The sequence below is a fragment of the Lethenteron reissneri genome, unplaced genomic scaffold, assembly GCF_015708825.2.
Source record: "Lethenteron reissneri isolate LAM-NWPU_2019-01 unplaced genomic scaffold, ASM1570882v1 scaffold_118, whole genome shotgun sequence".
Classification (NCBI taxonomy): Eukaryota; Metazoa; Chordata; class Hyperoartia; order Petromyzontiformes; family Petromyzontidae; genus Lethenteron; species Lethenteron reissneri.
In genome coordinates, this window is record NW_026890871.1 from 1 (window position 1) to 15,459 (window position 15,459).

General features: G+C 46.0%; 1 protein-coding gene across 4 annotated transcripts; it reads right to left on the bottom strand.

Annotated features, from left to right (window-relative positions):
* Window positions 1-3,590: 3,590 nt before the first annotated feature.
* On the bottom strand, window positions 3,591-15,278 carry LOC133361661 (zinc finger protein 239-like). Of its 4 annotated transcripts, XM_061580645.1 has the most exons (4): window positions 15,045-15,278; window positions 14,705-14,773; window positions 9,080-9,281; window positions 3,591-4,914 (listed from the first exon to the last, which is right to left on the bottom strand). In XM_061580645.1, the coding sequence occupies exons 3-4, from the start codon at window positions 9,233-9,235 to the stop codon at window positions 3,829-3,831; spliced, it is 1,242 nt and encodes a 413-aa protein (XP_061436629.1). In that variant the 5' UTR covers window positions 9,236-9,281; window positions 14,705-14,773; window positions 15,045-15,278; the 3' UTR covers window positions 3,591-3,828. The 4 variants fall into 4 exon arrangements, with proteins under 4 accessions (XP_061436629.1, XP_061436631.1, XP_061436630.1 ...); XM_061580647.1 differs by lacking the exon at window positions 9,080-9,281; XM_061580646.1 differs by having other exon boundaries at window positions 14,705-15,278.
* Window positions 15,279-15,459: the final 181 nt, after the last annotated feature.

The window sequence follows — 15,459 nt, forward strand, 5'->3', positions numbered from 1 at the left end:
TGTTTTGCCAAAGTAAGCAGAGATGCCTCGTACTTGTGTGAACAAAGCAGATAGCTTCTGCCGTGTTTGTGGTGAAGTGACTTTTCCATCACAAAGCGCAGTATAACCGCTATGGTTAAGAAAGCCAATCACCTTTTTTGGCTGCAAAATTGGAGATCAGGACAAGATGGAGCCCCACACATATGCTGCAACACCTGTGCAACAAATCTTCGCCAGCGGTTGAATAGGAAATCTATGCCTTTTGCAGTGCCAATGATTTGGAAACAGCCAACAGATCATATCAGCAATTGTTACTTCTGTATGGCGTCTCAAGTTGGGATAGGTGTGTCAAAGAAGAAAAAGTGGACTGTGCATTATCCAAACATTTCATCAGCGATACGCCCAGTACCAGACGGAGGACTGCCAATTCCTGATGCACCAGAATCATTCCCACTTGAGTCAGGTGAGGAAGAGGATGAAACATCTGGTCCTGAACCATCAAGGTTACATGACCCAGATTTTATCTCATCCTCCTCTTCTTAACCACACCTCATAACACAAGGTGAACTGAAAGACGTTGTCAGGGATTTGGAACTACCACCAAGAGTAAGGCAGAGCTGTTGGGCTCCAGACTGCAACACTGGAATCTCCTGGCAGGTGATGTTAGGTTTTCCATGTTCGTGACCGTCAAAAGGATCTTGTCCCATTCTTCTTCATGGAAGGTGATCTTGTAGCCTGCAACAATATCGACGGTGTGATGGCAGCCCACAAAATCGTTAATGATCCAGTTGAGTGGAGACTGTTAATTGATTAATCGAAGATGAGCCTTAAAGCTGTTTTGCTGCATAATGGCAACTTTTTTGCCATCAATTTCAGTTGGTCATGCAGTCCATATGAAGGAAACCTATAACAACATGAAACAACTTTTGAGGTCCATAAACTATGACCAACATCAGTGGCAGTTTTGTGGCGATTTGAAGGTTGTTGCTATATCTAGATCTGAAGTTTTCGTGACTGCAGGGATCCATACATTTTGGTTCTTTCGGTAAAGTCACGTAGGTATAAAATAAATTAAATCACGACGTTTCGATCGCAACACAAGCGACCGTCATCAGGTGGAACAGATACAGCAGAACTGCTGACATAGGAGAAAGAGCTGCTGCAACAAGAGTTTTTATCAGATTTTGGTGGGCTCAACCCAATGGTAAGTGGGAGGAGCTAGAAAAGGAATTTGTACGTAAATGTGAGAGATTAGCATGTCAATGTGAGAAAGTCCCCAGACACCAGGGGTGGTGGGAATCCTGTGCCTAGGCTGCCTCACCCAAGGGTAAGTGTGCGGAGCTAGAGAAGGAATTTGTACGTAAATGTAAATGTGAGAGATTAGCATGTCAATGTGAGAAAGTCCCCAGCCACCGGGGGGGTGGGAATCCTGTGCCTTGGCTGCCACACAGATGTTTAGCCTGGTGATGTACTCGGAGAGTCAGAAATAACAGCTGAAACAGGCAGGTAGGATGGAATCATCACAGTCAGTTAAGACTTTACTTGGTTAATAACGTCCTTCCAATGATTGCTCAGTTTGTATCTATCTTCCCGGTTGAAGTTATGTCTAAGTTTATATATCTGGGTGGCTTCATGAACAAACCTTTGATAGTATCCTGACGGTTTGCAGAGCACCTTGGTCTCGGAAAAACAATATCATGAGAGCTCACAGCGTTATAGCTGCCTTGTGCTCGCCAATACATCCGATATATGTTGTTTCATCTTCTTGTTTCTTTCGGTAAAGTCACGTAGAAGGGAAGTAATAAAATAATAAAAATAAAACATAATAAAACAATTCTCACGACGTTTCGGCTACAACGCAAGCAGCCGTCGGCTGCTTGCAGTTGTAGCCGAAACGTCGTGAGGAATTGTTTTATTATGTTTTATTTTTATTATTTTATACTTCCCTTCTACGTGACTTTACCGAAAGAAACAAGAAGATGAATCCCTGCAGTCACGAAAGCTTTAATCGAAAAATATGTTGTTTCGTTTCCCCAATGTAAACAATCACCACAAGTGCAACTTAGTTTGTGAGGCAGCTAGCACCAGAATTCCCACCACCTCCGGTGGCTGGGGACCTTCTCAACATTGACATGTTCTCTTGTTTGGTCTACAGACTGGATACACAAAGTACTGCTGTTTCTCTGCGAAGGAAGACCGTGCGAGAGATTCCCACTACATTGGAGCCTGGGAGGAAAAGTGCGTTCAGCATCCACCACTGTTGAATCAAGGAAAATGTTGTTACCCACCCATACACATCAAGCTGGATCTGATTAAGAACTTTGTCTAAGCCATGGACAAGCAGTTTTCAAGTACCTCCGTGGAAAATTTCCAAGGTGTAAGTGAAGCTAATATAACGGATTAATGAACTTCTTCGAGATTATGCATTTGACAGTGCAACTGTGTGGCAAGGAAAAGAGGCATGGAAAGCCTTCCAGTTAGTGGCAACTAGAGGGAGTTGGCTGGAAAACCTCAAGGCATACCACAATCCTTGGTTGCAACATGTCACTAAAGATATATTTTTTGCGCTCATCTAGATTTTATCCCACCGAATTGCGGAGCAGTGAGCGATGAGAATGGCGAGCGATTTCACCAGGACATTGCAACCAATAGAGAAACGGTATCAGGGCAAAGGAGCCCATCAATGCTTGCAGACTATTGCTGGACAGTGACAAGAGATGCTCCATTTAATGGATACAAGAGACAAGCAAGAGGCACCAAGTAGACACTGAATAAGGACGTAACTTTGTCATTTTATACACATAATAGTTTTTCCTTTCGTTTCATAATTAGAGTTATATATCCTTTTTACTGATTTGTAAGTGTCACATGAACAAGACAGGTGACATGTGACCATGTAAAGCAACATTAAATATATTAAAAGACCGAGGTTTACAATTTATGAGTAAAACTCTACCGATCAACAGAATATACAGACATATAATGTAAAAACTTAAATATCTTGGGAACAGTAGACAATCAGTTGTTTTAATTGTCATATTTGAATCGGCGCGGTAAAACTCCATAATAAACAGCACATTTCATCTCTAAAGCAGAAGACGTCTAAAAAACGTATAGACCAGTATTACACAACTGAGATTACACATCAATCATCGCTCCCTACTGAAAGACTCATTCCCACATGCCGGCTGATGCAGGGCCACCTTATGCCACACAGGGGCAGCTGCCGCTTGGGGATTCTCTTCGAGTGTTTGTGATGAAATGATACGAAACTCCGAATTACTGAGGCAATTAAGCAAGCACCATATAAATGCAAATATTATAACATAGTGAATGCTTGGGAGCTTATTGGCTCTCGCTCCTGGTTAGAGATCTACCCAACCCACAGGTCCACAAATACTGGCTGCTCTTACTTTGCAGGTTGAACCTAGGAATTGAGTGTTCAACTTCACATTCTTTTCATGAAAGGCCTGTGACAAAGGTGAATCTATTGGAGTATCATTGTATCAAGTTTGCACATCTACCTGGTCTCCATTTGACTTTGTACTGTCTAAGAAGGCCACCCCACACCTCCACTTCCACAAACTGATGGGAGTTGCCATCGCTCTGCATTCTCCTCCTGCTTCACGTTGCCTCCATCGATGTGAAGGTCCAATATTGGAGTTGAATCTTCATCTTCACATTTAACCTTCACTTTTTCGCTCTTCACTATCACTTCTTCAAATTTCAAATTCACTTTTTCATATTTCACCTCGATTCCTTTATAAGTGTCCAAGCTGAGATTTGCTTCTGGTTCTTGTTTCATGAGGGATGGGCTCATTGCAGCACTTTGACGTTCACAAGCCGATTTCAGACTCCACTCCTTCTTCTGATGACTGTGTGTTCTCTGGTGTGTTTTAAGATTTGATGACTGTGTAAACGCCTTCCCACACCAATGCACTTGAATGGTTTCTCTCCTGTGTGTGTTCTCTGGTGTGTTTTAAGAGTAGATGAATCTGAAAATGCATTTCCACACACACTGCACTTGAAGGGTTTCTCTCCTGTGTGTGTTCTCTGGTGTGTTTTAAGAGTAGATGAATCTGAAAATGCATTCCCGCAAACACTGCACTTGAATGGGTTTTCTCCTGTATGTGTTCTCTGGTGTTGTTTAAGAGTAAATGAAGATGAAAATGCCTTCCCACACACACTGCACTTGAAGGGTTTCTCTCCTGTGTGTGTTCTCTGGTGGGTCTGAAGAGCTGATGACTGTGCAAATGCCTGTTCACATACAGTGCACTTGAAGGGTTTCTCTCCTGTGTGAGTTCTCTGGTGGATCTGAAGAAATGATGACCATGCAAATGCCTTCTCACAGACAGTGCACTTGAAGGGTTTCTCTCCTGTGTGAGTTCTCTGGTGGCTCTGAAGAACTGATGACCGTGCAAACGCCTTCCCGCATAGAGTGCACTTGAATGGTTTCTCTCCTGTGTGAGTTCTCTGGTGGCTCTGAAGATTTGATGACCGTGTAAATGCCTTCTCACACAAAGTGCACTTGAAAGGTTTCTCTCCTGTATGTGTTATCTGGTGTTGTTTAAGAGTAAATGAACATGAAAATGCCTTCCCACACACACTGCACTTGAATGGGTTCTCTCCTGTGTGTGCTCTCTGGTGTCTTTGAAGATGTGCTGACCGTGCAAACGTCTTCTCGCACACAGTGCACTTGAAAGGTTTCTCTACTATATGTGCTATCTGGTGTTGTTTAAGATTAGATGAAGATGAAAATGCCTTCCCACACACACTGCACTTGAAGGTTTCTCTCCTGTGTGAGTTCTTTGGTGCCGTCTCAAATTTCCAGTACGATCCGTTGTGTTTGCATACTGGTCGCATTGTTGCATTTTTGTACCGAGGTGCACTGAGTCCCTTTGCTCCATCAGAACAATTTTGCAGAGGAAGCGTCAGCTGCAGAAAGAAAAAAAAATATCCACACCATCTACGTCAGTATCAAGGCACAGAGGAATGCATATACACAGTCACATGACTTACACGTCTATACTTATTCATTTTTAATGATATAGTTAAAAAGATTCCCCTGTTCAGCACACTGGCTGTTAGGCACAATGAGAGGGCAAATGGTCATTAATGTCTGGAAGCCCAAGTATCTTAAAAATTAATGTTAACCCAAAACTTACAGCACACAATTTCAGCTGTCTGTCTACAAAGGAATATTTAGAAAAGCAAAATTCAGCTAACAAAGCAAAGTGTGTTGAAAATAATACTATTTGTGTTATGCAGAAATGCATAAATTAATGTTCAATTATAACTTAGATGTGTGAAGCCAGGTTCAGATTTGTTTGAATGCTCGGATGAACAGATGTAACTTAAGCTGCATATGTGGTGTTATTTTCCTGTTTCCATTCTTTAAAAAGTTCCAGAGGAAAAAAAAAAAATCTTTTGATTTAACCTCCGTGTTCAATCGAGTTAATATACTTTACAGCAAATACAAACTTTACACTGTCATACACTGGCATGGTAAAAAGGTGGTGGTGTGTCCAGAACCATGCCTGGCCGCCTTCATCTGCTCAGTATTAATGCTTCCTCACTTCACCATGTAATTAATTGAGGATCATTCAACATAGCAGAGGCCCACAATAAGTTAAGTTTTCACTTATCAATCATGTTTGCTGTTGGTGATAATCAAACTCTAATTGTTGAGTTCATAATGCAGTGAAATAACTGTGCCACCGCTCCCCACATAGATAACTCTTCCAAATACATTTCAAATGGATCAATAAAAGAAAAAAGAAAACAGTGAGCATTCATCACTATTTTTAAGTAACCTTGTCACAGTGATCATGCCATGATAGGTGCAATTTAATGTTATGTAAGTGTGGATCACTTGTCAGCAGGTCATGGGAATGATCCAGGTGTCATGGGATAACCGACTGAGATAATTGAGAGATGCATCAGCTGTGCTCCCCAATGTCTTTCTGCATTATAGGCACCCAGAGTTCCACCCATTCATGTGAGCGTCACTCCTCTGACCTCATTGTTGTTGCAGAGCAAATATCTCTTAACTGTCCTGCAGCATACAGTGAGGGAAAAAAGTATTTGATCCCCTGCTGATTTTGTACGTTTGCCCACTGACAAAGAAATGATCAGTCTATAATTTTAATGGTAGGTTTATTTGAACAGTGAAAGACAGAATAACAACAAAATCCAGAAAAAAACGCATGTCAAAATGTTATAAATTGATTTGCATTTTAATGGGGGAAATAAGTATTTGATCCTCTCTCAATCAAAAACATTTCTGGCTCCCAGGTGTCTTTTACAACAGGTAACGAGCTGAGATTAGGAGCACACTCTTAAAGGGAGTGCTCCTAATCTCAGCTTGTTACCTGTATAAAAGACACCTGTTCACAGAAGCAATCAATCAATCAGATTCCAAACTCTCCACCATGGCCAAGACCAAAGAGCTCTCCAAGGATGTCAGGGACAAGATTGTAGACCTACACAAGAGCGTCACTCCTTTGACCTCATTGTTGTTGTACAGGAAATACCTCCAACTGCCCTGCAACATACCTCAGGGGCCTCCTCCACAGAGGCTAATCTTGACACTCCTGGTAAAGTCATCAGCAGGTCTGATCACCTCTACATCCTCCAATCTCTTCTTTAGCCAATGCCATGCCTGTTTAGCCCCTAATATCTGCACTAACAAAAGCTGCTTGACCATGGAGTATGCAGGATTCATGACCCAACCAATGAAGGCTCGCTTGCCAAAGAGACTCACTGATTATATTCTGTACTGATATTTCAGGGATCTGTAAGGTACTAATACAATCTTGTCTGGTTCAATAGAGGAGGGATCATAGGCAGGCCTTTAAATAAGTTCATATTTTGCATCCACAGAGAAAGGAGTAATATCTGTGGCCAAAACGACTCAAAGCTTTGTTCGTTCATTCGTTTCTAAATCCGCTTGTCCTGGTGAGGGTTGTGGCATCAGCACATTCAGTAGGGCAGTCCAGACCTCCCTTTCCCTGCTGACAGACTCTAGCTCTTCCTGGGGAATTCCCAGGCGTTCCTAGGCCAGCCGAGCGACATAGTCCCGCCAGCGTGTCCTGGGCCGCCCCCGCGGTTTTCCCCCAGTGGGACATGCCTGGTAGAGTTCGAGGGGGGCGTTTATTGGGGGCATCCTTACAGATATTCTATATTGATATCATCCCTGGAACGAGGCCTGGGGGTGGTGTTCGCCAACAAGCACCTGGTGGCTGGGTGACCCACGTAACCCAGTCAGGCCCAGGCATGAATGGCTACGTGGTCCGCCCACCAACCGCAGGATGAAGGGTGAGGGACGGGTGCGATGCCAGTATGGCAGGGAGGGGGATGGTCTCAGACAGACTAGACCTTGGCAATGGACAGTCACAGCTTTGTATGGAGCAAAAGTCCAGGCAGCTTCCACACAGTGTTACACAGTTTAATGAAACCATGCTGCTCAATTAATTTGAAGAGCTGGTCGTGAACATATTAACCAGATATGGGAGCTCCTCCAACATTTGTAGAACTGACCTGATTATTCATGGAGAGTTGAGCAGGTGCAGTGTTGTATGATATGAAATTCCCAGGCAGGCGATTTATTTTGTGGAATATATGCAAGGCCCCATTTCATGATTGAATTATCCAGGCACAAAACAAGATTCCCTAACTCCATCTGATTGTGTAGCCATTACCAGATAATCAGTATATCTAACATGGTTGACAAGCAGGGATTGATCCCTTAACTATAACCATGCATCGATTAGCGCATCATTGCAACCGTAATGAATGCAATTTATTTATATGGCCATTGTGAGCTTCTCATAAACTACTTAATTATTGACGATGCTATGTAATGTAATGCATGAGGCCAGAGTGAATTCCTGTCACTAGAAAATTTGAACAGGAAAAGGCTTCGACTCCTGGTCATGCAGCTTTAGACGGGCCTGCCCAAAATCATAAAAGTCATCAACGAGTCTGAGCAGAGGCAGACATCGAAAACAAAGAACCCAAAGCCCAAAGCCTCTTTATGGTACTATAGGCCTTAATTTAATCAAGAAAGCAGAGATTTAGTTTCCGGAGTACTCCTCTGCTGTAGTCGATCGACAGAAAATACAGCAGCCCCTTGAATATCACGGAGGTTACGTTCTTGGAAAGTGCCACGTGAAAGCTTAAAGCGCAATATTAAATACTTAAGTCTTACCTAAGTCATGGCGTTAGGTAAACGGCAACTAAAATTTACATCACAATTGAAATAAGTACTGTACTGTATTCCAAATAAACTAAAAACTAAGCAATTGAAATAAACATTGAGAAACCATATCCAAAAAATATTCCAAGATAAAAAATAGGAAACATTTATATAAATAAAGCAGACTTTGCACGTGTACTTTGTTCCCATGAAACCTACACAACCCAAACTTTCCATGCATACTCACGGGCGATAGTGTTTTAGTGTGTTTTTTGCACAATTTTTAGCTTACTTGCTCACCTTCAACATCTGCAAACTCCAACCCCTCGCTGCTGCATCCAACCCCCCACCCTTTCTTTTGCCATTCTCACTACTACCGGTTTGCCACGCACGCAAACACATTATGACATTTCAGAAACTACAATTCCACGCACTCATATTATCAGGCCTGCGTTTTTGCTGGAAAATTCATCCACTTCCGGCTCCTTACCGTCCTCTCTTGCACGTGCATGGCTCACCTCTAACACACACTGCAATATTTATTTTAAAAACACATGTACTATTCTAAAATATCTACATAACAGTACTGTCGATATTCTACACAACATAGACGCTATACAACAGATACGACTAAATACATAAATTCTACATTGCCTATTAACGAATAAAAAGCATGCACACACTCACTTTAAAATAATAATATATGTCCACATCACCACACGCATTCTATTCATACCAACTTCAAGCACTAGAAACAATTACTCCTTCCAACAACTTACAGCTTTACACTTCGTTCCTTTGTGGCTATGTCTTCACATTCCTACAACGATTATACATTTAACTCGCATTTCATTAACAATCTCTATATAGAATTTACTCACACACTCACTACACTGTTCTTACGTTTTTTAGATGTGTTTTGTCCATGGCTTTGACAAAGTTCTTCATCAGACCCAGCTTGATGTGTACGGGTGGTAACAAAATCTTCCTTGATTCAACAAGTGGTGGATGCTGAATACCTTTCCCCCCAGGCTCCAATGTAGTAGAAATCTCTCGCATGACTATCCCATTCGCAGAGAAAACAGCAGTACTTTATGTATCCAGTCTGTAGACCAAACAAGAGAGTAACAACCTTCAAATCACTACAAAGCTACCACTGATGTTGGTCATAGTTTATAGCACCTCAAAAGTTGTTGAATGTTGTCATAGGTTTCCTTCATATGGACTACATGACCAACTGAAATTGATGGCAAAACATTGCCATTATGCAGAAAAACAGCTTTAAGACTCATCTTCGATGAATCAATGAACAGTCTCCACTCATCTGGATCATGAACGATGTTGAGAGCTGCCATTACACAATCGATGTTACAGGCTCCAAGATCACCTTCCATGAAGAATAATGGGACGATCCTTTTGACGGTCACGAACATGGAAACCCTCACATCACCTGCCAGGAGATTCCACTGCTGCAGTCGAGAGCCCAACAGCTCTGCCTTACTCTTGGTAGTTCCAAATCCCTGACAAAGTCTTTCAGTTAACCTTGTGTTATGAGGTGTGGTTCAGAGAAGGATGGGAGAAAATCTGGGTCATGTGACCTTGATGGTCCAGGACCAGAAGTTTCATCCTCTTCCTTGCCTGACTCAAATGAGAATGATTCTGGTGCATCAGGAACAGGCAGTCCTTCTCCGTGGAGTACTGGGCATATAGCTGATGGAATGCACAGTTCACCGTTAATTGTTTAACACACCTTTCCCAACTGGAGGCACCATGCAGAAGTAACAATTGCTGATATGATCTATTGGATCTCTCCAAATCATTAGCACTGCAAAAGGCATAGATTTCCTTTTCCTGTTCAACTATTGGCAAAGATTTGTTGCACAAGTGTTGCAGAATGTGTGGGGCCCACATCTTGTCCTGATCTCCAATTTTGCAGCCGAAATGAATGTGATAGGCTTTCTTAACCATAGTGGTTATACTGCGCTTTTGTGATGCAAACGTCACTTCGCCACAAACATAGCAGAAGTGATCTGCTTTGTTTACACAAGTACGAGGCATCTCTGCTCACTTTGGCAAAATAGAAATGTGTCCCTTTGCTAAATCAAATATTGAAAAATAAGAGAGCACTACACTGCATGATTTCTAGAGCGTCTACTTGTAGTACTAATCGCATATCTGCATTTCCCATAAATATGCTAAATTCCTCTTGATATGCAAATTATTTTGTCAAGACGCTCTTCGCCCCTCCATCCCAGCATGAATAGTCGCTCCAAGCCTGGAGCGTGCCATTGACAGACCTGTTCTCCACCTGAAGACGGCTGCTTGCGTTGTGGCCGAAACGTCGTGAGAATTATTTTATTATGTTTTATTTGTATTATTTTATTACTTCCCTTCAACGTGACTTTACCGAAAGAACCAAGAAGATGAATACCCTTCTCTTTATAACTCACACATCCTCTGCCATTCCCAAAGTCAAGGGTCGTATGTATTGAAAACTAGAGCCAAACAACACTTTTAAGAATAATTTTCATTCTCAATTACCCAGAATAAGTAAAGTTGGACTACATTTATTTAAGACACATTTTTGCGAAAGACCAGTTCTATTTACTCTTTTCTGCTTATTAACTTTTACCTCCACCTATGTTCCTTGCAGAAAACGTGCGCTTGTCTTCACCAAAGACGATTACAATAATTGATGCCATTCGTAAAAGTGCTGCAATGGCTGCAATTATAGCTCCTGAACACAAAGAATTGAGACGGCATGCTGCCTGTGCTGCACATACAGCTAATGAATCTCCAAGACAGCATAGCATGCTGCCAGTGCTGCGATGGCTGCACCTACAGCTTATGAAACTCCAGTACAGCATGAAGTAAGACCACATGCGACCAGTGCTGCTATGCCTGCACCTAGAGCGAATGCAACTCCTCAACAGCAATAAGCTACACAGAAAACTAAGACAGCACAAATGGATGCTGCCACAGCTAATCAAACTCCAGTCCACCAAAAACCAAGGGAGCTTTCAAACAGCACTACAATGGCTGCAACAAGGTACCAAAAGAAAAAGTCTTATTTTCCATACATTCCTCACCTCATAATAGAGGTTTTTGGGTTAGATCACTTAAATTTCTAGATGTATCGTTAACACCCACCACCACCCGACACAGCCAACTAGTAAGGGTTGTCACGTAAACAGAACATGCCAATTTGTCACTAGTACAGCACACAGGTTGTGTGTTGGAGAGCCAAGCCACAACATTTACAATTGGAAAAAGATGTTTTGGGTGAGTGGTGAGTCTGTGGGTGAGTGGTGAGTCTGTGTGTGAGTGGTGAGTCTGTGGGTGAGTGGTGAGTCTGTGGGTGAATGGTGAGTCTGTGGATGAGTGCTGAGTCTGTGGGTGAGTGGTGAGTCTGTGGGTGAGTGGTGGATCTGTGGGTGAGTGGTGAGTCTGTGGGTGAGTGGTGAGTCTGTGGGTGAGTCTGCAGGTGAGTGGCGAGTCTGTGGGTGAGTGCTGAGTCTGTGGGTGAGTGGTGAGTCTGTGGGTGAGTGGTGAGTCTGTGGGTGAGTGTTGAGTCTGTGGGTGAGTGTTGAGTCTGTGGGTGAGTGGTGAGTCTGTGGGTGAGTGGTGAGTCTGTGGGTGAGTGGTGAGTCTGTGGGTGAGTGCCGAGTCTGTGGGTGAGTGCCGAGTCTGTGGGTGAGTGGTGAGTCTGTGGGTGAGTGGTGAGTCTGTGGGTGAGTGTTGAGTCTGTGGGTGAGCACTGAGTCTGTGGGTGAGCGGTGAGTCTGTGGGTGAGTGGTGAGTCTGTGGGTGAGTGCTGAGTCTGTGGGTAAGTGGTGAGTCTGCGGGTGAGTGCCGAGTCTTTGGGCGAGTGCTGAGTCTGTGGGTAACTGCCGAGTCTGTGGGTGAGTGGTGAGTCTGTGGGTGAGTGGTGAGTCTGTGGGTGAGTGGTGAGTCTGTGGGTGAGTGGTGAGTCTGTGGGTGAGCACTGAGTCTGTGGGTGAGTGATGAGTCTGTGGGTGAGTGTTGAGTCTGTGGGTGAGCACTGAGTCTGTGGGTGAGCGGTGAGTCTGTGGGTGAGCGGTGAGTCTGTGGGTGAGTGTGTGGGTGAGTGCCGAGTCTGTGGGTGAGTGGTGAGTCTGTGGGTGAGTGGTGAGTCTGTGGGTGAGTGTATGGGTGAGTGCCGAGTCTGTGGGTGAGTGGTGAGTCTGTGGGTGAGTGGTGAGTCTCTGGGTGAGTGGTGAGTCTGTGGGTGAGTGGTGAGTCTGTGGGTGAGTGTGTGGGTGAGTGCCGAGTCTGTGGGTGAGTGGTGAGTCTGTGGGTGAGTGGTGAGTCTGTGGGTGAGTGTATGGGTGAGTGCCGAGTCTGTGGGTGAGTGGTGAGTCTGTGGGCGAGTGGCGAGTCTGTGGGTGAGCGCTGAGTCTGTGGGTGAGTGGTGAGTCTGTGGGTGAGTGCTGAGTCTGTGGGTGAGTGGTGAGTCTGTGGGTAAGTGGTGAGTCTGTGGGTGAGTGGTGAGTCTGTGGGTGAGTGGTGAGTATGTGGGTGATTGGTGAGTCTGTGGGTGAGTGCTGAGTCTGTGGGTGAGTGCTGAGTCTGTGGGTGAGTGCTGAGTCTGTGGGTCAGTTTGTGGGCGAGTGGTGAGTCTGTGGGTGAGCGCTGAGTCTGTGGGTGAGCGGTGAGTCTGTGGGTGAGTGCTGAGTCTGTGGGTGAGTGGTGAGTCTGTGGGTGAGTGCTGAGTCTGTGGGTGAGTGCTGAGTCTGTGGGTGAGTGGTGAGTCTGTGGGTGAGTGGTGCGTCTGTCGGTGAGTGGTGAGTCTGTGGGTGAGTTTGTGGGCGAGTGGTGAGTCTGTGGGTGAGTGGTGAGTCTGTGGGTGAGTGCTGGGTCTGTGGGTGAGTGGTGGGTCTGTGGGTGAGTGGTGAGTCTGTGGGTGATTGGTGCGTCTGTCGGTGAGTGGTGAGTCTGTGGGTGAGTTTGTGGGCGAGTGGTGAGTCTGTGGGTGAGTGGTGAGTCTGTGGGTAAGTGCCGAGTCTGTGGGTGAGTGCTGAGTCTGTGGGTCAGTTTGTGGGCGAGTGGTGAGTCTGTGGGTGAGCGCTGAGTCTGTGGGTGAGCGGTGAGTCTGTGGGTGAGTGCTGAGTCTGTGGGTGAGTGGTGAGTCTGTGGGTGAGTGCTGAGTCTGTGGGTGAGTGGTGAGTCTGTGGGTGAGTGGTGAGTCTGTGGGTGATTGGTGCGTCTGTCGGTGAGTGGTGAGTCTGTGGGTGAGTGCTGAGTCTGTGGGTGAGTGGCGAGTCTGTGGGTGAGTGGCGAGTCTGTGGGTGAGTGGTGAGTCTGTGGGTGAGTGCTGAGTCTGTGGGTGAGTGGTGAGTCTGTGGGTGAGTGGTGAGTCTGTGGGTGAGTGGTGAGTCTGTGGGTGAGCGCTGAGTCTGTGGGTGAGTGCTGAGTCTGTGGGTGAGTGGTGAGTCTGTGGGTGAGTGGTGAGTCTGTCGGTAAGTGGTGAGTCTGTCGGTAAGTGGTAAGTCTGTGGGTGAGTGGTGAGTCTGTGGGTGAGTCTGTGGGTGAGTGCCGAGTCTGTGGTGAGTGGTGAGTCTGTGGGTGAGTGGTGAGTCTGTGGGTGAGTGGTGAGTTTGTGGGCGAGTGGTGAGTCTGTGGGTGAGTGCCGAGTCTGTGGTGAGTGGTGAGTCTGTGGGTGAGTGGTGAGTCTGTGGGTGAGTGGTGAGTCTGTGGGTGAGTGGTGAGTCTGTGGGTGAGTGGTGAGTCTGTGGTGAGTGCTGAGTCTGTGGGTGAGTCTGTGGGTGAGTGGTGAGTCTGTGGGTGAGTGGTGAGTCTGTGGGTGAGTGGTGAGTCTGTGGGTGAGTGGTGCGTCTGTGGGTGAGTCTGTGGGTGAGTGCCGAGTCTGTGGTGAGTGGTGAGTCTGTGTGTGAGTGGTGAGTCTGTGGGTGAGTGGTGAGTCTGTGGGTGAGTGGTGAGTCTGTGGGTGAGTGGTGAGTCTGTGGGTGAGTCTGTGGGTGAGTGCCGAGTCTGTGGTGAGTGGTGAGTCTGTGTGTGAGTGGTGAGTCTGTGGGTGAGTGGTGAGTCTGTGGGTGAGTGGTGAGTCTGTGGGTGAGTGGTGAGTCTGTGGTGAGTGGTGAGTCTGTGGGTGAGTGGTGAGTCTATGGTGAGTGGTGAGTCTGTGGGTGAGTGGTGAGTCTGTGGTGAGTGGTGAGTCTGTGGGTGAGTGCTGAGTCTGTGGTGAGTGGTGAGTCTGTGGGTGAGTGGTGAGTCTATGGTGAGTGGTGAGTCTGTGTGTGAGTGGTGAGTCTGTGGGTGAGTGGTGAGTCTGTGGGTGAGTGGTGAGTCTGTGGGTGAGTGGTGAGTCTGTGGTGAGTGGTGAGTCTGTGGGTGAGTGGTGAGTCTATGGTGAGTGGTGAGTCTGTGGGTGAGTGGTGAGTCTGTGGTGAGTGGTGAGTCTGTGGGTGAGTGCTGAGTCTGTGGTGAGTGGTGAGTCTGTGGGTGAGTGCTGAGTCTGTGGCACTCTGCAGTGGATTCAACACAAACCGAGAAAGAGGTGCAGCCGGCTCCAACGTCCGCCCAACGTTCCGAGGGTCGACTTTGCTCCTTTTAATTCTGACAAACACAAAGACAGACGGGCGTATCGGGAGAGTCAACGCGAGGCCGGCGATTCGCGTTGAGGAGCAATTCCCCCGGGGTCGGATCGTGGCCGTGGAAATTCGGCAGCAGCTGGGCAACACCGCACGGCGATTCCCGACGACGTCGGAGATTTGTTTGCGAAGTTAGAGCGCTCAAAGACGATTTTGGCAAAAACAACTCTAATATGGGTGATTTCGCTTATTTTCTGACCCAACAAAAAAAACACCGCCTGCAAGCCGCGTCTCACTTTGACGCGTCTCTTCCTTCGTCGCTCTCTCTTCCTTCGTCTCTCTCTTCCCCTCCTTCCTTCTCCTTCGACCGCCGCTGCCGCGTTTGTTCCTTCCTCCTCCTTCCTCTCCTTCCGTTCTGTTCGTTCCCCCACTTTTCGCTCCGCTCTGCCAGCCACAATCCGGTTGTTGACTTCGGAGAGAGGAAGGTGATGTCGCCATCTTGGTTAGGACAGAGGAAGATTATGTCGCCATCTTGGATAGGAGGAAGATTGTCGTCATCTTCCTCTCTCCCCCTACCCAAGATGGCGACGTCTCCGTCTTTACCTCTCTCCCTAACCAAGATGGCGACATCTTCCTCTCTCCCACCCAACATGGCGGCCTCAACATCTTCACCCCTATCCAAGATGGCTATGATATGACGTCATTTCCGCT